Source organism: Pan paniscus, chromosome 11 (genome assembly GCF_029289425.2).
Source record: "Pan paniscus chromosome 11, NHGRI_mPanPan1-v2.0_pri, whole genome shotgun sequence".
NCBI classification, from domain to species: domain Eukaryota; kingdom Metazoa; phylum Chordata; class Mammalia; order Primates; family Hominidae; genus Pan; species Pan paniscus.
Window position 1 is genome coordinate 68443751 of NC_073260.2, and position 26169 is coordinate 68469919.

General features: G+C 42.5%; 1 protein-coding gene across 11 annotated transcripts in view; it reads left to right on the top strand.

Moving 5' to 3' along the window:
- Positions 1-21400, top strand: part of TJP2 (tight junction protein 2) — a 153968-nt gene extending 132568 nt beyond the window's left edge. For 5 of the 11 annotated variants that reach the window (XM_008978406.5, XM_008978409.6, XM_063593974.1 and 2 more), the window contains 12 exons: positions 685-793; positions 2253-2463; positions 3174-3361; positions 4125-4220; positions 4957-5036; positions 6108-6318; positions 12870-12970; positions 14192-14404; positions 15556-15666; positions 17217-17546; positions 19006-19091; positions 20404-21400. In XM_008978406.5, coding sequence (XP_008976654.1) covers positions 685-793; positions 2253-2463; positions 3174-3361; positions 4125-4220; positions 4957-5036; positions 6108-6318; positions 12870-12970; positions 14192-14404; positions 15556-15666; positions 17217-17546; positions 19006-19091; positions 20404-20569 — 1902 coding nt within the window. In that variant the 3' untranslated portion in view covers positions 20570-21400. The remainder of the gene's footprint in view (positions 1-684; positions 794-2252; positions 2464-3173; positions 3362-4124; positions 4221-4956; positions 5037-6107; positions 6319-12869; positions 12971-14191; positions 14405-15555; positions 15667-17216; positions 17547-19005; positions 19092-20403) is intronic. The other 6 variants (XM_008978408.6, XM_034967611.3, XM_003824752.5 and 3 more) reach the window with 2 other exon arrangements.
- The last annotated feature ends 4769 nt before the right edge of the window (positions 21401-26169 follow it).

Below are 26169 nucleotides of genomic sequence, written 5' to 3' on the forward strand. Positions count from 1 at the left end.
CCGGCCTGGGCGACAGAGGGAGACTACATCTCAAAAAAAAAAAAAACCACATAGCACTATGATTTCAAAATGTCTTGTTCTTTGTGCTACATTTCAATTTTACTTGCTTTGTAACTGTAAGGCTGATGCTCTTTAATTTGATAAATACCTTTCAATTTTATAAACACATGTTAAACACTTTTAGGTGATAGAAGCTATAGGAGAAGGGTAGAATTGGTCAGAGTCTTTATTTGCACACTTTTATTTGAACCAGTTTAAAATTAGTGTAAATGCTGGGCCAGCATGCTCAGTTGTCACAGACCCCAACACTCCCCATGCTTCATACTTGTGTATTACCTTCTTGGCCACCTCTGTGAGAGACTCACAGAAGGGAGATGGATAGAAACAACCACAAGAAATTCTAATGTGATCTGGTGACAGATCCTTGCTTCAATGGCTTAACCTCTAAGGTGCGGTTGGCAGTATGGGGAGGCAGGAAGGTATAGTGTGCAGGCCCATAGCAAGGTGCTGGGCGTGAGGACTTGAATAGTGACATTAAGGACTCATTTGCATCTTGGCTTTGCTCTGGACAGGCCCTGATGAAAACAAACAAAAGGGTCAGTGGCATCTTACTATAAACTTCTCCGTTTTTTCTTTCTTTCTTTCTTTCTTTTTTTTTCTTTTTCTGTTTTTCCTTCCTAATAGGTGAACACACAGGATTTCAGAGGATTAGTGCGGGAGGATGCCGTTCTCTACCTGTTAGAAATCCCTAAAGGTGAAATGGTGACCATTTTAGCTCAGAGCCGAGCCGATGGTGAGCAAATTTGGTCATTTAGTTTAGTTGGGGTGGGGGTGGGGAGTGGGAAGGATGAGTGAGAGAGGTGTCTTGGTACCAGAATAGGCAAATCTGGGTATTGAAAAATTGAGATGGATCTCAACGCCTAGTCCTTGGGCCCTAGGTGTGTGAAGAAAATGTGAGTGCCGTTTAACTTTCCATAAAAATGTTTTCTATGCATGCACTGAAATAATTTTACTAGTTGTGTCAATTTGGAATAAAACTGCCTTCCTGAACAGTGATGCAGCCTTATGTTCTGCCTGGAGTTATTAGTGAGTTTACATACGACATGTGCAAAGGCCATGACTGCTGGCTGGTGCGCCTGTTACCCCTGTCCAATCTGACAAGTTGTTTCACCTTTCCAGGCCTTGTTCCCATCTGTTGAGTGGCTGTTGAGAGTGTCCTCCTTCTCTGCTTCAGAGCTTGATTGGCAACTGTGTTAATGTTCTCCAGAGAAACAGAATGATAGGAGATATTGGAATCAATAAGAAAGAAAGAGATTTATTATAAAGAATTGGCTCACATAATTATGGAGACTGGCAAGTGCCAAGATCTGCAGTGAAAATGGGCAAGGTAGAGACTCAGGAGAGCCAGTGATTTAGTTCTAGTCTCAGTCTGAAGGCCTGAGAACCAGGAGAGCCAATGGTGTAGTTCCAGTACAAAGTCAGGGAAAAGAGCTGATGTCGCCTTTTGAAGGCCATCAGGCAGGAAGAGTAGTTTCCTCCTAATTTTTTATTTATTATTATTATTTTTTTGAGACGGAGTCTGGCTTTGTCACCGAGGCTGGAGTGCAGTGGAGCAATCTTGGCTCACTGCAAGCTCTGCCTCCCAGGTTCACCCCATTCTCCTGCCTCAGCCTCCCGAGTAGCTGGGACTACAGGCGCCCACCACCACGCCCGGCTAATTTTTTGTATTTTTAGTAGAGACGGGGTTTCACTGTGTTAGCCAGGATGGTCTCGATCTCCTGACCTTGTGATCCACCCACCTCGGCCTCCCAAAGTGCTGGGATTATAGGCATGAGCCACCACGCCCAGCCTAGTTTCCTCTTGAGAAGGGGTCTGATTGTCATTCTCTGCAGGCCCTCAACTGATTGGATGAGGCCCACTCGCATTGGGGAGGGCGATCTTCTTTGCTCAGTCTACCCATTTATACGTGACTGTCATTCAAAAACACCCTCAGAGAGAGGCATAGAATAAAGTCTGACCAAATACCTGGTTATTTCATGGCCCAGTCAAGTTGAAATAAAATTAACCATTGCAGCAAGCCGTGAAGCTGGTTATTTGTCCTTGTTCCTGTTGGAGCTGTGACTCCCATAGGACTTGTGCACTGAATGGAAGGAAGGTAAAGGGGAGATCAGAGATAGGAGAAGCTGTGTTGAGTGTCTAATACTGTAACTTGTACTAAGCTGAATGCAACAAACGATGCTTTTGTCTTTCAGTGTATAGAGACATCCTGGCTTGTGGCAGAGGGGATTCGTTTTTTATAAGAAGCCACTTTGAATGTGAGAAGGAAACTCCACAGAGCCTGGCCTTCACCAGAGGGGAGGTCTTCCGAGTGGTAGACACACTGTATGACGGCAAGCTGGGCAACTGGCTGGCTGTGAGGATTGGGAACGAGTTGGAGAAAGGCTTAATCCCCAACAAGAGCAGGTAACAGAGATCGCATTCTCACATACCCCTTTTAATCCTTCCCCCTGCAGAAAACTAGAGACCGCCCCCCTTCCCCCGTAAAAGGAAACCCCACATGATGAGTTCATTACTTGTCATCATCTATTTCTTGTTTATGGAGAGTGGCCTGAACTGTAAATAGCCACCAGCCAGTTTATTGTGAGTAAATTTAGCATCATGTGGTTGGTTGCTGAATGTGGCTGTTTGAACAACTTCCTAAGGAGCATCCACTGCCTTGTACCATATACAAGAGATATACTGAATGGCCGTAGCACACCAGCACACCTCTTAGAGACAAGGTACCCTTGTCTGGTGCCCAGTCTCCATCCTTGGAGAGGTTTATGCACCCCAGTGAACACTTGGTGTTTGGCTGACAGTGCAGGAACCTAGAAAAGAGGCTTGTATTTGAGCAGGAGTTCCAGGTGTGTGTACTTTGTACCTGCATATCAGAATGGGCCAAATTTCACATGTTTATTGCTGAGCCACTTCTGGGAGATTTCACAGAGACCCAGCCTTTTTCTGCTCCCATTTGGAAGTGAAGGTCCCCACATTTCCCACCCTCTGAAACTTCTTCATTGTCAAGCGGAATCTTTTCTGAGCTCAGAAGTAAAATTGACTGGATTTGATTAATGAAATGCATGTTTGCTGCGTTTTCGGGCTTTAGAGATTTACTTCCCATGGTTTCTTCTCAGAGCTGAACAAATGGCCAGTGTTCAAAATGCCCAGAGAGACAATGGTGGGGACCGGGCAGATTTCTGGAGAATGCGTGGCCAGAGGTCTGGGGTGAAGAAGAACCTGAGGAAAAGTCGGGAAGACCTCACAGCCGTTGTGTCTGTCAGCACCAAGTTCCCGGCTTATGAGAGGGTTTTGCTGCGAGAAGGTGAGGAAGTCACATGGGGCCTGGAAATGAACTGACTGGGCTCTGAGCCTGTTCACCTTTATTTTCAGACTGTATGGTCAAGTTCTAACTTATGTATGTCAGTTATGCCAAAGGCAGTTTATAGAGTTGAAATCAAATTCTAACAAGGAGCATGATTTATAAAAAGCTGTTTCAGTTCCTAAATTGAGGCTTATTTCTGCAACTTAAAAAATGTTTTAATACCACTGTTCAAGAGTTTCGGTATATTGGCTGGGCACTGTACCTTATGCCTATAATCGTAGCACTTTGGGAGGCCAAGGTGGGAGGATCACTTGAGCTCAGAAGTTCAAGACTAGCCTGGGCAATATAGTAAGACCTCATCTCTGCAAAAAATAAAAAAAAGTTTCCATATATTATCAATGGGAAAGTTTGTGTTTAAAAATGGTGAGGAGCTAGGCAGTAGTGTAGTCCCAGCTACTCAGGAGGCTTGAGATAGGAGGATCGCTTGAGCCTAGGAGTTTGAGTTTAGTCTGGGCAACATAGTGAGATCTTGCCTCTTAAAAAAAAATCTAGGTTAGTATGTGGTTGAATGAAAAGAAAAAAATTGTTTTAAATGGTGAGGATAGTGAAGGCATATTCTTCAGAACAGAGCCAAGCTGAATTGGGGAGAAACCACAGTTTCTTTCGTTTAGTTATGTTATCAAAAGCCCATACAATACTTTTACTGCTTATCATAACAGCTAGGCAAGTGTGTATGCTTTAATGGCCTTTCTTATCATTTCAGCTGGTTTCAAGAGACCTGTGGTCTTATTCGGCCCCATAGCTGATATAGCAATGGAAAAATTGGCTAATGAGTTACCTGACTGGTTTCAAACTGCTAGTAAGTCTGTCAGTGTTTTTTTTTCCCCCAAATTTTTATTTTGAAAAATTTCTAACAGAGGAGTTGGAAGAATCATGAACACCCACGTACCCTTCACCTGGAATCACCAGTTGCTGACATTTTGTCACGCACTTTCTCTCACCCACTGCCTGCACCATAGACACACATACACACACACATACATATACTCTTTGAAAAATTTCTGCAGAATCATTTATAACACTTTATCCCTGAATACTTGTGTGAATCTCCTAAGAACAAGGACTTTCTCCCACATAACTGCAATACCATTATCACAGCAAAGAAAGGTAACATTGATGCGGTGTGATTTTGTATATAGTCCATATTCCACGTTTTCTCAATTGTCCTAGTTATGTGCTTCATAGCTTTTTTAAAAATTCAGAATACAACCAAGGATCATTCATGACATTTGATTTGTATGTCTTTTTGTGATTTTTATGTCTTTCCAGTCCCCTCTTTTTTCTAAATAACTTTGTTACACTGATATTTTGAAGAATCCAAGCTAGTTGTCTCCTAGAATGCTTCCTGTTGGACTGGCCTAACCGTTTCTTCATGATTAGATTTCCACTAAGCAGGTTATGTGGGTCCTTCCCACTGAATCTTGTTAGGAGACACTTAATGTCAGGTGTGCCATCATTGCTTGATGCTAGGTGGGAGTATTTGGTTGTCACTGTTTTCTAAACAATTATTTAGCTTCCTGTTTTTGCTTTTGCAGAAACGGAACCAAAAGATGCAGGTTCTGAGAAATCCACTGGAGTGGTCCGGTTAAATACCGTGAGGCAAATTATTGAACAGGTGAGAAAATTCATCCACAGACCGTGTTTTCAGAAAGAATTAGATTATGGTTTGCTGCAGTCACTTTTAGGATAGTATCTGTACTTTAATCATTAAATGTTAATAATAAAAAATTGGCCGGGCACAGTGGCTTACACCTGTAATCCCAGCACTTTGAGAGGCTGAGGCGGGTGGATCACCTGAGGTCAGGAGTTCGAGACCAGCCTGGCCAACATGGTGAAACCCTGTCTCTACTAAAAATATAAAAAATTAGCCGGGCACAGTGGCAGGTACCTGTAGTCCCAGCCACTCGGGAGGCTGAGGCAGGAGAATCGCTTGAACTCAGGAGGCGGAGTTTGCAGTGAGCGGAGATTGCACCATTGCACTCCAGCCTGGGCGACAAGAGTGAAACTCCATCTCAAAAAAATATATATATAATGTAAATGCAAACCATTTCACTGTGTGGAAACCAGTCACTGTTGGCAGTGAGCGGAGATTGCACTGGTTTCCACCAGTCACTGTTACTGTTCTCTGGCAGTAACATACTGTTTTTTTTTCCAGAGTTCCCAGCATTATACAAAATAATGTGTTAATTCATTTTATCAGAAGTTCTAACACATTGGTAATATTGAAGTGGGCATTAGGTAGAAGGAAATGTGTTCTGCTTCTTGATTTAAATTTACAAGATAGGCTGGGCGCGGTGGCTCATGCCTGTAATCCCAGCACTTTGGGAGGCAGAGGCGGGCGGATCACCTGAAGTCAGGAGTTTGGGACCAGCCTGGCCAACATGGTGAAACCCTGTCTCTACTAAAAATACAAAAATTGGCTGGCCATGGTGGTGGCGGGCACCTGTAATCCCAGCTACTCAGGAGGCTGAGACAAGATAATTGCTTGAACCCGGGAGGCGGAGGTCGCAGTGAGCCAAGTTTGTGCCACTGCACTCCAGCCTGGGCAACAGAGCAAGAATCTATCCCAAATAAGTAAACAAACAAACAAGATATATATCATACAGCCTTTACTTATTAAAACAAAGTATTTGATGCTATATTACTTTATATATCCATTTCTCTAACTTTTCCCCTTTTGTAACAGGATAAGCATGCACTACTGGATGTGACTCCGAAAGCTGTGGACCTGTTGAATTACACCCAGTGGTTCCCAATTGTGATTTTTTTCAACCCAGACTCCAGACAAGGTGTCAAAACCATGAGACAAAGGTTAAATCCAACGTCCAACAAAAGTTCTCGAAAGTTATTTGATCAAGCCAACAAGCTTAAAAAAACGTGTGCACACCTTTTTACAGGTAAGTGAAATGTAAATGTAGTCCCTTTGCTAAAAAATGAGAAATAAAGAATTGAAGAATAGAAGAAATAACTAATTAATCTGAATGGAGAATTTGAAATCGTGTTCATGACTCCTTGAAAAATAGTTAATCCTACAAAATGGGATATTAGGCCAATGGCATTTATATATTGAACTTTGTAATTTTGTCTATTTGAAAATGACCGTAAAGATCCATGATGTGGTAATAATTAGCTATTTTGATGAAGTTCATATTTTCCTGTGAGACTATAAGGCTAGTGATTGAGCCAGGCCGAACACCTATGTCTCTCTAGAGATTGTGTCATTGTTCTCTACTCACCATCAATACATGCATTAACTTACAAAGCGAAAGGAACTTGGTTTCATTATTTAAAAATATTCCTGTCCAGCATGGTGGATAACACTTGTAATCCTCCCACTTTGGGAGGCCAAGGCAGGAGGATCACTTGAGCCCAGGGGTTGGAGACCAGCCTGAGCAACATGGTGAGATCCTGTCTCTACTAAAAGGCCTAGCATGGTGGTGCATGCCTATGGCTGAGGTTGGAGGATCGCTTGAGCCAGGAATTCAAAGCTGTAGTGAGCTGTGATGGCACTGCTGCACTCCTGCCTAGTGACTGAGTGAGAACCTGTCTCTTCAAAAAAAAAAAAAAAAAAAAAAAATCTAGAAACTTGGACACTCTGAATATTGGATGATTTAAAGATTTATTATTTCTCTTTGTTAGGTGTGATAATAATATTGTGATTTTTTAAAAACAAAGTTCTTTTAGGAATGCATACTAAATAAAATATTTATGGTTGACCTAATATAATGTTGAGAATTTGCCTAAATAGTCTGCAGTGAGGGGAGTAGATGGGATTATAGACAGGACAAGACTAGCCAAGACTTGGTAGTTGTTAGTTGTTGAACTGGTTGATATGTACATCGGAGTTCATTAAACTGCTATCTGTACTTTTGTACATATTTAAAGATTTACCTAATAGAATATATTTTTAAGTCCATGAAATGAAGAGCCATTGCTATTACTCATGAAAGTAAAATGGTCTAAGAACATGACATATTTTAGTAACAATATATGCACTGTCTGTATAAATGATTAATTCTGTGCATATGAGATTATTAAGAGTTTTAAAGGGTTACATAAATTTTGTGATCATGCAGGGCATTATTTTGTTGGGGCAACACGAGGAGACTGCAAGGATATGATATCCTTAGGATGAGGATAGCTCATTGAGTTCATTGCCCATCATCATCCACCCATGTCATTTTTAGCGTAACTCTGATACTGGAGAGGGAGGGGTGAATGATTGTGTTCACATTAGATGCTTGTTTTAGTGTAACTTGGTTTTTCTTGTTAAAGAGAGGTGCACTACTTGCCACTGTGGCCAAATGAGAGAGAGTTTAACCAAATGCAGAGGAGGAAGTGGTCCCTCATAAACTAGATTTCTGTGAATGTAGTCTTACATACTCATACTCTTGGTATATTTATGAATATCCTTTCTGTCCTTTTTACTGCTAGTATTATAATTATTATGATTATTACTATTATAGCAACAGTAAAGAGTGGTACAGCCTTCCATGTGTGCTGTCTTATTAGGCCATAAGAAAGGCCAGCACTTTTGCATAATCACAATTCTGATGTATGACTGAGCCCAGACTAAACTATAGTGTCCCTAACTGTCCAATATTGTACATATGTTACAGCACAGACATATTCTAATCCCAAAAGGGGTCACGTAATGCAGCCCTTCCTTTTGACAGATTAAAAAACTGAAGCCAAAGTGATTATAAATGAAGTTAAAACTATCCCCACTTTATCTTCCCCCCGCCTTTGTCTGAGTACACTGAATAGCGAGTATCTTCCCTCAGAGAGTTAAATTTGGGATTCACGTGAGGATGTAGGAAATCGGGAAGGGAATTACAGTGCATTGTAGAGGAAGAACTAGGCTGAAGGCGGCTGGACGAGGAGAGCAGGGCAGAAGAAGGCAGCCAGTGACTGTGGGGCTCTCCCTTGATCTAACCTGAGTCCGCATCATTTGCTCTTGGGAGCACAGGCCACGGTAGCTGGCTGAGTGTGAGTAAGGATCTGGAGGGGTCTATTTGTGTAGAAGGGGTTAGCAACACCTCTGTTAGCTCCATATTTGGATTTCAAGATCCTTGAAGGCAGAGCCTGAACATTTCCTAGCGTTGTGTGCCTGAGGCCAGCATCAGGACTAGCACATGGGCAAGGCATAAATGTTTGTAACTTACATTAGAACTGCCCCTGGCACACCAAGCCATTTCTTGCCTAAACTCATCAGGAAGTTGAAAGTTTTAGAATAACTCAAGTCAGAGATTGGAATGGAAGCACACACTGTAAGCATTGAGTTTCATCTAGAACATTGAAGTTATCTTATCTCACCAGAAATTGCCAATCTCTTATGTAGAATTGTACAGTCTTCAGGATAGATGGTGCAGGGTGTGCAGCAACTTTGACCAGCAAGCTCCAATTTTCTAGCAAGTGGTCGTTTACAGTACTCTTCCAGACTTCAAAGTTTGACTCCCTACAGCTGTGTGGATGACTGCACTAATTGCTTTTATTCCCCATCTCACCCTCGTCCCTCTTAGCTTGACCAGGTTTTGACTTGAGGCTGTGTGCCATGGCCAGAAACACTAGTCTTTACATTTGAGCAGTAGAATCTTCAGGCAGAATTAGTATTTTATAGTTTTTGTTTGTTTTTGAGACATAGTCTCCCTCTGTCACCCAAGCTAGAGTGCAGTGGCACGATCTCGGTTCACTGCAACCTCTGCTTCCTGGGCTCAAGGCACCTTCCCTCCTCAGCCTCCCCAGTAGCTGGGACTACAGGCACACACCACCATGCCTGGCTAATTTTTGTATTTTTTCTGGCAACAGGGTTTAACCATGTTGCCCAAGCTGGTCTCAAACCCCTGGGCTCAAGCAATCTGCCCGTGTTGGCCTCCTAAAATGCTGGGATTACAGGCATGAGCCACCGTGCCTGGCCTATTTTGTAGGCTTTTAAAATGATTTTAAGTGTATGGCATTTTTGTGAGTTAGTAGTTGAGAATAATAGAGTGCTTTGATGAACACAGTAATTTGAAGTCAAGCTTTATGTTGCATTAGTCTCTTTAGGCTCAATATCCTTTTGTTTTCCTTTTTGCAAAGTAATAAGAAAGCTCCTCTTCCTCACGAGTATTTAATTATGACAATATGAAAATAGTTCTCCTTACAAGTCTTACAGTACTTCTCAGTTAAACAAGAGAACCTTTATTCTGAGATTTGCCCAAAGGCAAGTTGACTTGTCATAATAAGTTTAAGTGTTAGGTTTGCCTCCCCTACTACCAATTTTTAAAAATTTTCTATAAAATACATTTGCATATCACAAATTTTTGTTTTTAAAAAACAAACTCTGAATTACATGTTTTCTTGGAATCTTCAAAGCACTCAGTGCATGGCTCGAAGATCATTTAAGTTGACTTATGGATTTAGAGACCCAAATGGGGCTACCCTTTTATGCTAATTGTAGAATTTTAATTCCTGATTTCTCAAAGGATTATATAGACTAGCTAGTTGACCACAGAAAAGAGAAGGAAGATGCTGGGCCCCCTAGCTGGATACCTTTGCTGTTGCATGCCCATTTAGAGGGGGTCTAGCGTGCCACTGTTAACCCAGCCACGTGAAAAGCTTTATTGAGTTTTGACTTAGATACCATATAATCCACCCATTGAAAGTATACAGTTCAGCTGGGCATGGTGGCTCACGCCTGTAATCCCAGCACATTGGGAGGCCAAGGTGGGCAGGTCACTTGAGCTCAGGAGTTTGAGACCAGCCTGGGCAACATGATGAAACCCTGTCTCTACTAAAAATTAAAAAATTAGCTGGGCGTGGTGGTGGGTGCCGGTAGTCCCAGCTACTTGGGAGGCTGAGGTGGGAGGATCACTTAAGCCCGGGAGCTGGAGGTTGCAGTGAGCCGAGATTGCACTACGGCACTCCAGCCTGGGCGACAATGAGACCCTGTCTCAGGAAAAAAAAAAAAAAAAAAAAAAAAAAAAAGTATGCAATTCATTGGGTTTTAGTATATTCAGAGTTGTACAGCTGTCATCACAACCAATCAATCTTAGAACATTTTTATCATCCCCAAAAGATACCCCATACCCATTAGCAGTCATTCCTCATTTCTCCCTTTCCCTAAACCCTCTAGTCTTAGATGTTACCTTTTGCTGTCGCTCTTGTTGCTTCCAAACCTCCTTGGCTGGGGAGGGGGAGGTAGCACTGACCATACATGTCAGGGCTGGGCACACGTGCCCTCAGAACCTCAGTATTCCCAACTAAGGCAGTGGCTGAGTCAGCATCCTTTCAGTATTTCACTTTCTTGAGCTCAAAAGATAGAGTAAGTCTATCCAAGGGGATATAGGCATAGCCCAGAGGTTAGGAGCAACAGATAATTAACTACTATTGCTCTAAGGCAAAGAATCTGAGAAGCGGAATGAGAGAATCCAATAATAAGCTAAAGGTACTTAATTCAGCAGAGTCAAGGGAAGGCAGCTTCATGTCTGTGCACCTGCCTGTTAAAAAGAGGTCAAGTGCACGAGTTGGATGTTACTTTTATATGCAGCTTAGGAAGTTAGCTACTGTGAAGCTCTCAATTTTTATTCGTAAACTTGACTGTTAATGTGAATTCAGTAAGAGGTTTTGTGATTTTCTTTATTTTATCAAGGGGCAAGAACATATTTCCTGCATCTCACAAAATGCCGTTTTAACTTTAGGTTTTCTTTATGATGAATGCAGACCATACTTATCTCAGACAGCTGCAACATAAAGCTTTAAAAGACTGCTTAACATTTTGTATATATTTAGTGTAAATCACTCATTTTGTCTCTGGGGTACAAAATCTCACTTCTATTTTTAAGTATCATATTTTAGCTATGAGATGAGCACAGTAATCTTTGCAGAGTACCATAATAGGAATACAGAAGTCCGTGGAATCAAAGTTAATTTTCTTCGGGTTGTCTAATGGATCAGTTTATTTCAGTGCTGTAAATAATTAATAACCAAGGAAATTGTAAGCTCATTCAGGATTTTCTAAGGTCACTGTTAGAACTTCTTAAACAGAAGAAAGCTATGTTACTTGGAGGAAAACCTGAAGCATCATTGCTTACAAAATTTGCTTAATGGTTCTTTTTGGCTTTAGAAGTGATAGTACAATAAGAGGCCATGGCAATGTAGTTTAAAAGAAATCCTAATTTACCTGCAGTCTGATAATTTTAGGGGTACAATTTGTTATTTTGGACTAACTTGCTTGTCTAATTTATCTCCATTAGGTCCATAATACATATTGCTGAAGAAATGACATATGTTGTACTTTGTTGGTATTTTATATCTGTGCTCTAAATTTCTGTTTTTAGATGGGCCATGTAGTGTGGTGGCTGAGGCCATAGGCTCTGAAAGCAGTCTTCTGAGCTTGCATCCAAGCTTCACACTTGCTTGGTGTGTGGCCTTGGGCTAGTTAATTTCACTGCTTTACCTTGGTTTCTCATCTATAAAATGGGCATCATAGCAATACCTACCTTGCAAAGTTTGTGTAGTCATGAAATGAGCTAATCCAGGTAAGGTACTTGGAAAGTAACTGGTTGATGCATAGTAAGTGCTATTATGTAAGATATACTTTGTTCTGAGTAGAAAATGTATATTCTTTGAATACACACTGGTTGGGTTTGTTTAATCTATATGTATATTCTAAAATGTGTAAGTCTATCAAAGTGATATATAGTCAGCTCTCCATGTCTGTGGTTTCCACATTCATGAATTCAACTAGCCGTGTATAGGAAATATTTGAGGGGTAAAATGGATGGTTACATCTAAACGTGCAGGGTTTTTTTCTTGTCATTATTCCCTAAACAATATAGTATAACAACGATTTGCGTAGCATTTACATTGTATTAGGAATTATAAGTAATCCAGAGATGATTTAAAATATATAAGAGGATGTACATAAGTCATATGCAAATACTGTGTCATTTTGTATCAGATACTCGGCATCTGTGGATTTTGGTATCCAAGTTGGGGGTGTCCCGGAACCAATCCTCTACAGATACCAAGGGACAACTTTATGTTTAAGTGTTACTTTTAGTATTTTATTGGAGGTAGCCAATACAGTATATTAGTGTATACTAATTAGTGTATACACCTCAGCCTCACAGAGTGCTGAGATTACAGGCGTGAGCCACCACACCTGGCCGAAAACACATGTTTTTAAAAACATTTTTAAAAGTTAGCCTTTCTGAAAATAAACATTCTAAAAATCTATTTTTAGCTTTATCACATCCACCTATAATGTGAACTCAAACAGCTACATGATTAGTAGTTTTAATTGCATTCATTAAAAGGGTTTTAATATTCAAAGATGTGCAAACATCTTCTTGCATCTGCCATAGTCTTAAATATCACAGAAATGAGTGTAAATTATGTCAAATAGCATCCTTAATAAACATGCCTCTGGAAATTAATGCAGACCTTTTTGTTTATATTTCTATAGCTACAATCAACCTAAATTCAGCCAATGATAGCTGGTTTGGCAGCTTAAAGGACACTATTCAGCATCAGCAAGGAGAAGCGGTTTGGGTCTCTGAAGGAAAGGTATGTGGCATAGATATGCTGCTATGAGGTGAGAGTCCCTGTTCTGAAACTTTTCTCAAGAGGGCAGTGAATGTAGTCAAGCCATGCCCATTTGAAGTGATGCTCACATGTGTGCTAATCAAGTTTGAAATTTCGTAAATTCTCTGACCAAGTAATAAAAATGAAGGGACTTTTAAAAGAAGAGCAGAATGTGACATGTGCAGCCCTACATTCACTTCCCTTTCACTTTTAACGTAGTAACTAGTGTTATATTCCAAGTACACTAATCAGAGCTTACAAGATCTCATGCTGAGCTCCACAGCTTACTAAGGACGTGGGAAACTTAGAGTGCATATGAGAGGTGAGGTTGAGCAACTTGGAGAATACGGCTAAACATTAATAAAAAGAAAAGCTAATGGAGTTGGAATTACTTAGAAAAAAAGGTTGGTTGAGAATGTGCCATCGTTCTGGGAGTTTGAATGGGTGATATGAGAACATTAGGGAATTTGTCTAGGCCTCTAGAATTGGATCGCTTCTGCCTCGGGGAGATAGCTCACACACAGCTGTGCTGCAGGGAGGAGAGAGGGAGATTCTATTACCTGTGGCCCCTTTTATTTTAGAAGCTTTTGGTGTTAGTATCCTGTTCACCAGCTGAACTGAGGTAGTTTTGTGAGACTTGACAGTGACTATTTTGTTGCAGAATTGACTAAGTTTTGCTCTTTGAGAACTAGATGTGTAGTCAAAGTATCTGGCATCTATGGAGTGCTTCCAGTTTGGAAGGGGGATGCAAGCTTCCCTGGGGAGGACAGGTTGAACAGGACATAGCTTCTGCCTTTGAGGGTCTGAGAATCTTGTAGAGGCATGGATGTGAGTGTAGCACAAGGCAGTGTGCAATGTGTTGATATTACTAGGAGAGTGGTACCAGGAGAACAGGCTGCAGAGGAGCTGGATTCAGAAGAAAAGCGAGACAGTCTGAGAAAGTGTGGCTTAGCCGCGGTATGGAGGATGGATGGTAGCACAGATAGGCTGCAGGGCCCCTAATTTGAGTTCCTGCACAAAAACGACCATAATATCAACATTGTACCAAAGCCAAGTGATCTCAGGGAGAAAAATAAAAGATGCCTTCCCTGGCGAGCACATCAAGGTTTCAGTCGCTTGGCTGTGTCCTTGGGAATTTTCTTGAGTCCCCACTCCCAGGAGCCACATCAGACCCCACTGACCCTCCAACACAAATTCCTCTAGATGGAAGGGATGGATGATGACCCCGAAGACCGCATGTCCTACTTAACCGCCATGGGCGCGGACTATCTGAGTTGCGACAGCCGCCTCATCAGTGACTTTGAAGACACGGACGGCGAAGGAGGCGCCTACACTGACAATGAGCTGGATGAGCCAGCCGAGGAGCCGCTGGTGTCGTCCATCACCCGCTCCTCGGAGCCGGTGCAGCACGAGGAGGTGAGGCGAGGCAGGCCACGGGCAGGAACAGGAGAGCCTGGTGTTTTCCTTGCACTCTCGTGGACAGCTGTGTGTTCAGGGTGCTGTGGAAGGCATTCCTAAGGGTTGGAGCAGATGACTTCCAGGGAGTCTCTCGCTTTGAGTCCACGCTGGCATGGTTGCAGTCTGTGGGAAAGTGGGGCAGGCAGGTGGACTTCAGAAGAGCTTGAGGGGTCAGCACTCCGCACACCCATGCCCTCAGGTGCGATGGATAAACAGAATGGCTTTATGTGCCGTCTGTCCAAATTACCAGCGGAACCTTCCTTCCCATGCAGTATTGTTGTATGTACTTGTAACCTTTGATTAGGTTTCTTTCTGTACTCTTAGATGTCCTTGCTTTTCTTCCCCATCCTGCCTTTAACCTTTCTAATCTTGCCAAAGCTCTTGAGTGTTTCCCCATCAGTTTCCTTCTCTCTTATATTTCAGTTTTTTAATTGAGTTCATGATCAAACCTTAATCTGATCACATCACATGTACTGTGCATCCACTGTGATTAGATAGCTTATGGGATCCTTGAAATCACATTGACAGGCACTGTAAAGTCACAGCCAAGTTAGCAATTATTAGTTGCACCTCAGAGAATGTTGGAATAATGATCTTTGAAGATGGGATTGTTCATATATTTGGATAATTATTGCTGTGGATTTCTCTCTAACATTTTAGCTCATTCCAGTAAATGATTTTTTTCTTTATGAAATAGAACTACCAAAAAAAAAAAAAGAAAAAAAAAGTTCAACAACAACAAACTGAAGGGGGAGAAAAATACACCATTACCACAGCAACAAATTAGTTTATGCTAGACAACTTGTAAAGAATAAATTAACTTCCAAATGCCTATAGACATGGATATTAGTGACACGAGATTTTAGACTTTTGGAGGGTTCTTAAAAAATTGTGCTTTAAAGGAAGAGACTCTACATTGGATGCAGCCAGTTTTTAAAAATGTGTCTGAAGCATTTGGTGATGGTTTCTGCCTGTTCAGTAAAGAAGCACCGGCTCAGAACCTCAACTTCTGGACTTACTCAAGTTTGCAGAACTCCTCCAAAGCAGTCGAGTGCTCTGTTCTCTCTGCTTGGATGTTCTTGTTGTGAATGAACCTTTATGTCTTGTAGAGCATAAGGAAACCCAGCCCAGAGCCACGAGCTCAGATGAGGAGGGCTGCTAGCAGCGATCAACTTAGGGACAATAGCCCGCCCCCAGCATTCAAGCCAGAGCCGCCCAAGGTACGTGGCTGGGAAGCCCAGGATGGGAAGGAAGAGGAAGCAGATGCCTCTGAAGCCTCCTGGACGGCCAGGGAGGAGCATGCACACTGAGATGGTGTTTAATTACGGTTCTGACTCACTGTGTTCTCTATTAGAGCCTGTCTTTTGGCCTGTTGGGTGAACTCCCAAATTAGGGAAGGGCAAAAAGGAAGGAAAGGCAATATTAGGAGAGCATATAATTTTAGGACTGTTAGTGTTTATTTAATTTACTCTTCTTGTTAAAAAAAAGATTGTAAAGAAAAAGATTGAAAAATACTGTACTGTATACCCAGAATCACCAATCACAGAACGTGTTTTTCTTTTGCTGTCCAGCTAAAGTTTTCTGCCCAGTCTGATTTAGATGCACCAGATAATTCTTACTGGTGATGTGCTAAAGAGAATAATCATCACCACTGCTTACAATGCCTCTCATTAAGAGAGCTGCTTATTTGTTTAATAAATCATTATCCAGAGCAGAATCAATATAAAGACACAAGGGCTTATATCAAAAGATTATTTACCTTTAGTCAGAATCAGAGCTGTGACTCTATGTTTTTCCTTATACCAGAATAAAACCTATTTAACTCAATAATTTATTATTTATTATTACTATTTTTTGAGACAGAGTCTCACTCTGTTGCCCAGGCTGGAGTGCAGTGGTGCAATCTCGGCTCACTGCAACCTCCACCTCCTGGGTTCAAGTGATTCTCCTGCCTCAGCCTCCCGAGTAGCTGGGACTTAGAGGTGTGCACCACTATATTCAGCTAATTTTTGTGTTTTTAGTAGAGATGGGGTTTCGACATGTTGGCCAGGCTGGTCTCGAACTCCTGGCCTCAGGTGATCCACCCACTTCGGCCTCCCACAGTGCTGGGATTACAGGCGTGAGCCACTGCGCCCAGCCTAACTCAATAATTTAGATGAGAAGAAAGCCATAATTGATTGTGTGAGCCATCAGAAGTAGTAAATGTGATAGGCACTAAGTAATAATAAGTGACCTCATAAAATACATCAGCGAAAATTTGCAAGCCGGGCAAGACTGGAAGTGTGAAGGAAAAGTGGCTGTTAGCGTGAAGCAGTGCTCTCCTCGCTCCCAACCCCAGTCTCATTCCTCAGCTGGACATGGGTCTCACCTGGGCCGGCTCATGTACCCTCAGCGCAGCAGTGACCTCAGAAGCCCACTCTTCGAGTCCCAAAGCCTGAATTGTTCTGAGATCTTCTCCAAGATGCTGATCTCCTCTAGAACAAAATTATTCCAGGTCTGATCTTACCTCCAGCAATCACAGCCCTCCCAGCACTTTCCCTATTCCTTTTTGGCTTCCTGACATTCCTAATAGACTAGTATAGGAAGGGAGGTAGGGCTCAGGAAGCCTGGCCAGTGGCTGTTTGCCCTGCTGTATTACATTCCTTGTCAGAATGGTATTTGTGGACCACCTTTGGAAACTGATCAGGAAATGGAGTGTATTAAAGCACTAATATAGATTTGAAAATAAACTTAAAAGCCCAGGGTGAAAACGTGTCATTGCTCTCCGCAGGCCAAAACCCAGAACAAAGAAGAATCCTATGACTTCTCCAAATCCTATGAATATAAGTCAAACCCCTCTGCCGTTGCTGGTAATGAAACTCCTGGGGCATCTACCAAAGGTTATCCTCCTCCTGTTGCAGCAAAACCTACCTTTGGGCGGTCTATACTGAAGCCCTCCACTCCCATCCCTCCTCAAGAGGGTGAGGAGGTGGGAGAGAGCAGTGAGGAGCAAGATAATGCTCCCAAATCAGTCCTGGGCAAAGTCAAAATATTTGAGAAGATGGATCACAAGGCCAGGTTACAGAGAATGCAGGAACTCCAGGAAGCACAGAATGCAAGGGTAATTGTTTTTAAACTACACATCATCAATAAGAGTTTTAAATAAGTTTGATTTCAACATAACAGCGAACAGCCCCTTTTCTGCTGCTGCAGATGTGGCAGGGATGCACTGCACCAAAGGCAGGTGCTGTGTATGTCACTTCAGATTGCCAGCTCCCAGCACGTCCCTTGTTCTTCCAAAGAAGAAAACTTGACAATATAGGGGAAGAAGATTCTGCTCTTTATACACAGAACTTTGTATAGAGTTCTGGAATGAGGAAGTGTGAGGAGGGAATCAGTGCCTCTCGGAAGTTGTTTTAATTAGAATGTGATTTTTTTTTTTTCTTAAACGTGTCTTCATTGGCTCCCAGATTTGCCATAGAAACCAAGCAAACTGGGTGCTAAAACAGAAAGGCCCATAGATTGTACTTTTTGAGCTGTTTGAATTTGTATACCATATGCACATAGAACTTTTCAAACAAAGAAGAATTTAACTAAAGGTCTGTGGAGTATATTTGCCCAGTAGATGTGGGAGTTTTCTTTCAGGTCTAGCACAACAGCAGCAGTACATCTGAGCATTTTTCTTTTCTTGTCGTAAAATATACATAACATAAAATTTACCATTTCAACCACTTTTTTCTTTTGTTTTATTTATTTTGTTTTGTTTTGTTTTGTTTTGAGACAGGGTCTCCCTCTGTCACCCAGGCTGGAGTGTAGCAGTGTGATCACAGCTCGCAGCAGCCTCCACCTCTCAGGCTCAGGAGATACTCCCACCTCAGCCTCCTGAATAGCTGTAACCACAGGCACATGCCACTGCACCCAGCTAATTTTTCGTATTTTTTGAAGAGACAAGGTTTTTGTCATGTTGCTAGGCTGGTCTCGAACTCCTGGGCTCAAGCAATGCACCCTCCTCAGCCTCCCAAAGTGCTAGGATTACAATCATGAGTCACTGCACCCAGCCTCAACCATTTTAAAACGTTCGGTTCAGTGGCATTAAGTACCTTCACATTGCTGTTCAGCCATCACCACCATCCATCCCCAAAACTTTTTTATCCTTCCCACGTGAAACTCCGTACCCATAAAATACTAACTCACCACTCTCCTCTCCCCGCAGTCCCTGGCACCCACCCCTTTACTTTCTGTTTTTTGTGAATTGGACAGTGTAGGAACCTCCTATAAGTAGAATCATACACTATTTGTCTTTTTGTGATTGGCTTATTTCCCTTAGCATGATGTCCTCAAGGTTCATCCAGGTTGTAGCATGTGTCAGAGTTTCATTCCTTTTAAATAGTTTTCCTGTCTGACGTGTACCGCACATAACCATGGAAATGAGGAAGCCGCTTCTGTGTTTCCTCTTCTTGAAATGGGATGGGAAAATAAGTAGGATATGGGGAAAGGGTGGGACCAGCAGGAAACCAGCAAGCAGAGTGCCCAGTGGTTCATTCTTTCACTCTTATTCTTTTCTTTTTTAATTACCACAGATCGAAATTGCCCAGAAGCATCCTGATATCTATGCAGTTCCAATCAAAACGCACAAGCCAGACCCTGGCCCGCCCCAGCACACGAGGTAAGGGCTGCCTAGTGGGTACAGGTCTAAGGCGGGGACTTCTCAAGGACTGGGACTTGAAGAAAGAATTTCCTTTACCCAAATTTCAGAGTAACAGGAGGATTTTTTTCCCCACAGATTGACTGTTTGCCTTACTCATTCCATCAAATTTAATTGTAAAGATTACAGAGTCAAAACTTAAGCATAATTTGCTTGTGTGCTAAAACTCTGACAAAGTGTAATCATTGATGTTTCCAGCCAGTACATTTGACACATTGGAGCCTGGTTATGTTACATTGCACATGGTTAGCACATGAGCAGAATTCCTAGGGCTTAGACCTGTTTTGTCTTGTTTGCTGACTCTCAGCCAAACTTCTTAATTCCTTTGCATCATCCAGCAAAGTCAGACCGCTTGTGCTGCCCTGGGGTCTAAAGGGACCGTGACAAGCAAATGAGCAGTCTTGGTAAATGCCACACAAACAGTAGGAATGTTCACAGTGTCTTCCTGTTGAAGTTTTATACTGGATTGCTTCCTGCTTCCGAGAATAGAAAAAAAAAAAAAGTCACATTTTCTTGTGGCCATTCTTTTGTTTTTTTTGGAGACAGAGTGACTGTCGCCCAGGCTGAAGTGCACTGGTGCAATCTCAGCTCACTGCAACTTCCGTCTCTCAGGTTCAAGCGATTCTCGTGCCTCAGCCTCCCGGGTAGCTGGGATTACAGGTGTGTGCCACCATATCCAGCTAGTTTTTGTATTTTTAATAGAGACAGGGTCTCACCATGTTGGCCAGGCTGGTCTCAAACTCCTGACCTCCGCCCGCCTCGGCCTCCCAAAGTGCTAGGATTACAGGTGTGAACCACTGTACCCAGCCTCTTGTGGCCATTCTGACTGGAAGCTGAAGTCTACTTTTCCAGTGATAGAAAACTGGAAACAAATTTCTTCTTTACCAGCTGAGTGGTAACACAGTCAACCAGGTTGCCTCTGGCAACAAAGAGTTCTTGGTTATGATGGACTGAAACTGGCTGAGACCTCGCTGCTGGGTGAGACTAGCCAGGGAGCTTAGGGGTAAGGAGGGCACCCCCTGTCCAACAGGGAGATTCTTAGGTCAGGGAGCACCTGGCTGGCTTCCTCACTCACCGCCGAAGCGGGCACTGGATTTGACCTATTACGAACCTGGAGCAGGACCAGGGATGCCCTGGTTGCTCTGCAGAATGTGGCTCAGAGGTAAGTGATCTGCTTGGGATACCCAGTCACTGTGCTCAGAGCCATGCCTCCCCGGGCAGCCGGAGGACATGGATGTGCTCTGGAATGTCTTTAACACCCTTTTTTTGTTAGTTCCAGACCCCCTGAGCCACAGAAAGCTCCTTCCAGACCTTATCAGGATACCAGAGGAAGTTATGGCAGTGATGCCGAGGAGGAGGAGTACCGCCAGCAGCTGTCAGAACACTCCAAGCGCGGTTACTATGGCCAGTCTGCCCGATACCGGGACACAGAATTATAGATGTCTGAGCACGGACTCTCCCAGGCCCGCCTGCACGGCATCAGACTAGCCACTCCTGCCAGGCCGCCGGGATGGTTCTTCTCCAGTTAGAATGCACCATGGAGACGTGGTGGGACTCCAGCTCGTGTGTCCTCATGGAGAACCCAGGGGACAGCTGGTGCAAATTCAGAACTTGAGGGCTCTGTTTGTGGGACTGGGTTAGAGGAGTCTGTGGCTTTTTGTTCAGAATTAAGCAGAACACTGCAGTCAGATCCTGTTACTTGCTTCAGTGGACCGAAATCTGTATTCTGTTTGCGTACTTGTAATATGTATATTAAGAAGCAATAACTGTTTTTCCTCATTAATAGCTGCCTTCAAGGACTGTTTCAGTGTGAGTCAGAATGTGAAAAAGGAATAAAAAATACTGTTGGGCTCAAACTAAATTCAAAGAAGTACTTTATTGCAACTCTTTTAAGTGCCTTGGATGAGAAGTGTCTTAAATTTTCTTCCTTTGAAGCTTTAGGCAGAGCCATAATGGACTAAAACATTTTGACTAAGTTTTTATACCAGCTTAATAGCTGTAGTTTTCCCTGCACTGTGTCGTCTTTTCAAGGCATTTATCTTTGTAATATTTTCCATAAATTTGGACTGTCTATATCATAACTATACTTGATAGTTTGGCTATAAGTGCTCAATAGCTTGAAGCCCAAGAACTTGGTATCGAAATTTGTTGTTTGTTTAAAACCAAGTGCTGCACAAAAGCAGATACTTGAGGAAAACACTATTTCCAAAAGCACATGTATTGACAACAGTTTTATAATTTAATAAAAAGGAATACATTGCAATCCGTAATTTTCTTTGTGGTGGATTTGTATGCTACTTCCTATTTTTAAATGCAACTTTTATTTCAGTTACTAATCATAGAAGTGATTACTAACCTCCTTGTCGAACATTGGAAAATGGAAACGTGAAAAAGAAAATTATACCCATAATCCCATCCCTCAGATAATTTTGGTGTATTTTCTCCAATTATGTATTTGTGGATGTCTGTGTGCATGATACTTGAGGGTGTACTGTGTTTGTAGTTCTATTTCCTATTTTTTCTGTTTATCATTCTATCACTAACATTTCTCAAGTGGTTACAACTGTGCAGCAAGGTAGTTAAAGCGTGGGGTACACATCATCATTAACAACCACAGAGCAATATATCCCATGGCTGCTTCATAAGTGAACAATTCTGTTGTTGGCTGTTCGGATTATTTCCAGTTGTTTGCCTTTTTTTTTTTTTTTTTTTTTTAACATGAAATGCACCTCTTTGTATGTAATCCAGTTTTGTATATCATTGATCAGCATTTCAGTATTTTTCTGCAGGCAAGTTCTCAGAAGTAGAATTACTGAGTAAAAGAATAGGAACATTTTTAAGGCCCTTGATGTTTACTGCCAAATGGCTTCCTAGAAAAGTTGCATCAATTTACACCCCCACATCCACTCTTCCTCTTCCTCTTCTTCCTCCTCCTCTTCTTTCTTTTCCTTTCCTTTCCTTTCTTTTCCTTTCTTTCCTCCTCCCTCCCCCCTCCCTCCCCCCTCCCTCCCCCCTCCCTCCCTTCCTTCCTTCTTTCCTTCCTTCCTCCCTCCCTCCCTTCTCTCTCTTTCTTTCTCTCTTTCCCTTTTTTTTTTTTTTTTTTTTTTTTTGACAGGGTCTTGCTTTGCTGCCCCCAGGCTGGTCCTGGTCTTGAACTCCTTTAGCAATCCTCCCACCTCAGCTTCCCAAAGTGCTGGGATTACAGGCGTGAGCCACCATGCCCAAACACCACTTACATTCTTGAAGTACTAAAATAAATTTAGAATTTAAGCAAGACAGATTAGGAATTTAGGCTTGTATTAATAAAAAGAACAATGAATTTGGAAAAGGAGAAAAGAGTCTTGGTTCCATTAAGGGTCTTTTATGATATGAATTGACACAAAGGAGTTAGGCTTGTGTTTTAGTGGTGGCAGAAATTTGGCTTACTGGTAACTGAGTTATACTATAAAGGTGTCCTTGCTTATGTCTCTTCCAATATGGGTGCTGTCACTTATAAATCATTTAATGTATCTTGAATTTCTGAACACTCCTCAGGGCACTGACTAAAATTTGCATATTCCATAAATAAAAGCCACCTTTTGTGAACAGGAGAAAAATGTACTAGTTAACTATATGATAAGACTGTTTGCTTGTGTTCTTTAAATCCAGGAATGAGCCCTTTGCAAACATAGGTGGGGAGGCGAGGAGGCTTTCAGCAGGAGCTGGGTTGTCGTCTGGTTCCAGCAATTTTGTGATGCGGGCAGTGCCACTGTTCCTCAGAATGTCCAGCAGTGTGCCTGATGGACCCCCAGTACCTTCACCACCCCTTTTTATTCATATCCTCCTTTGTTCTGGGAAAGATTTAAAGCTGCCTACAGTATACGTGGAACATAATGAAAAAAAAAATGATGCTAAACAAATGAAGAAACAGGGAGAAGAGTATCAGTAGAGGGAAGATAGAGCCATGAGTGAGAGCCGTGTTCATTTTCTGTGCCGTCAGGACTCTGCAGCTCTCCAGAAGCCAGTGTGGCCCCAGCGGCACCTGCATCTATGATAGAATTATGCCTGTGCTTCTAGCCCAGTGAGATAGATGAGCGATGGGTCTTCCAGAATGATATCAGATGCTACTGATGTCACTAACATCAGTAGTAATTTGACACTAACAAATTTCTTTATATGAAGTAAAGTTGGTTAGGAACAGTCCATTTAAGCAATCGCAGCTGTCTTTTAAGAGAAAGGTTCCCAGTCAATCTTCTCCCTCCTTTTCGAACCTCTTTTCAGTTGGGGTCATTTTGCCAGTTCTAGCTTCCATATACATATGTGAAGAGAAAGAGATTTATTTTAATGAATTGGCATACAGGGTTGTAGGGGATTGGTAAGTCTAAAATCTGAAGGGTAGACCAGCAGGCTGGAGACCCAGGGGAGAGATGCAATCCAATCCTCCTAGCTGGTGTGAGGTCAGTCATTGTTCTGTTTGAAGGCCTTCAACTGATTGGATGAGGCCGACCTACATTTCAGAGGGCAATCTGCTTTACTCAAAGTCCACCAATTTGAGTGTTAATCTCCCAAATAAAACAACAACAACAACAAAACTTTTACTGAAACAACCATAATAATGTTTGACCAAATATTTGGGCATCATGGCCGGGCCAAGTTGATGCATAAAAATTAACCATCGCAGTCCCTCATCCCGTTTACCATGTAGGCCACCCTACAGCCGTCCTTTTTGTTTAGTGTTAAAGCATGAGTGAACGAATGACCCAGAAAAAGGGAGAATTATTTACATACATATACACGTATGTATAGGTTTTGTACAATATATATACTCTGGATATACATGTATTATAAATTTTGTTTTTGTTTTATTATTTTTTGAGACACAGTTTCACTGACCCAGGCTTAAGTGCAGTGGTACAGTCACAGCTCACTGCAGCTTCGATCTCCTGGATTCAAGCAGTCCTCTCACCTCAGCCTCCCAAGTAGCTGGGACTACAGGTGTGTGCCAGCATGCCCAGCTAATTTTTGTATTTTTTTGTAGAGAAGAGGTTTCACCATGTTGCCCAGATTGGTCTTGAACTCCTGGGCTCAAGCGATCCATCCACTTCGGCCTCCCAAAGTGCTGGAACTACAGACTACAGAACTACAGAGCCACCGCACCCGGCCTATATTTTGTTTTAAATAAAGATGAGCAAATTTGATGAATAGAAAAGCATTAAAAATGGGCTGGCGTGGTGGCTTATGCCTGTAATCCCAGCATTTTGGGATGCCGAGGCAGGTGGATCATCTAAGGTTAGGGGTTCAAGACCAGCCTGGCCAACATGGTGAGCCACCGTCTCTACTAAAAATACAGAAAATTAGCTGGGCGTGGTGGCGGGTGCCTGTAATCCCAGCTACTCGAGAGGCTGAAGCAGGAGAATCGCTTGAACTCGAGAGGCAGAGGTTGCAGTGAGCCAAGATGGCTCCATTGTACTCCAGCCTGGACAACAAGAGCAAGACTCTGTCTCAAAAAAAAAAAAAAAAAAAAAAAAGAAAAGCCTTAAAAATGAAGAAACAAAAATGAATGAAATTTGAATAACAGAGCTGAAACTCCAATAAAAATAAAAATACTTCATATTTAAAAATAATATTTAGTGAAATAAATGAGACAAAAGGCTGAATGGCAAATAATATGTATATATGTTTGTGTATATATACAGAGACAGATAAAACATATTTCCATCCTGCTTTTTATTTTAAATCTCATTTATATATACATAGATAGAAAATTGGCACATTTTATATTCCCCACACTAGTGACTGCAAAGGCAATTATAGCACTTCGGCATTTATTTTGTGCAATAAGAAGTGGAATGTGGTTTGATTGCTTCTGCACTGTCCTCGGATGCCGTTCCACCTTCGAGAGTCCAGGTTGCTCTGTCCTTCTGAGTTTGAGTCTCTCTAGGAAGGATAACTGGGGAAGAAGATCCTGACTGAAAGTATCCTGGGGCCAGGTGCGGTGGCTCATGCCTGTAATCCCACCACTTTGAGAGGCTGAGGCAGGTGGATCACTTGAGGCCAAGAGTTCGAGACCAGCCTGGCCAACACGGTGAAACCCTGTCTCTAAGTAAAATACAAAAATTAGCAGGGCGTGGTGGCAAGTACCTGTAATCCCAGCTACTCAGGAGGCTGAGGCAGGAGAATCGCTTGAATGCAGGAGGCAGAGGCTGCAGTAAGCTGAGATCACACCACTGCACTCCACCCTGGGCAACAGAGCGAGACTCCGTCTCAAAAAAAAAAAACACCAAAAAGAGGCTGGGCACGGTGACTCACGCCTGTAGTCCCAGCACTTTGGAGGCCAAGGGGAGTGAATCACCTGAGGTCAGGAGTTCAAGACCAGCCTGGCCAACATGGCGAAACCCCATCTCTACTAAAAATACAAAAATTAGCCAGGTGTAATGGTGCTTGCTTGTAATCCCAGCTACTCAGGAGACTGAGGCTGGAGAATCGCTTGAACCTGGGAGGTGGAGGTTGCAGTGAGCCGAGATCACACCATTGCACTCCAGTCTGGGTGAGAAAAGCAAAACTCCATCTCGAAAAACAAAAATAAAAACAGAAAGAAAGTATCCCGAGAGACATGGGTTGAGCTTTGAAAATGCAGCTGTCCCTTGGTGTCTGTGGAGGATGTTTCCTATGACCTCCCATGGATACCAAAATCCAGCGATGCCCAGGTCTTTGATATAATGGTGTGGTAGGCCGAGTACAATGGCTCATGCATGTCATCCCAGCATTTTGGGAGGCTGAGGGGGAAGGATCACTTGAGGCCAGTTCACCTGGGCAACATAGTGAGACACCACCTCTAAAATAAAAAATAAATTAGCTCAGCATGGTGTCGCATGCCTGTGGTCCCAGCTACTGTGGAGACTAAGGTGGAAAGATGGCTTGAGTTCAAGAGTGTGAGGCTGCAGTGAGCTATGATCACACCGCTGCACTCCAGCCTGGGTGGCAGAACGAGATGCTGTCTCAAAAAAATAAATAAAATAAAATGGTGTGGTATTTGCATATAACTTACATACATCCTCCT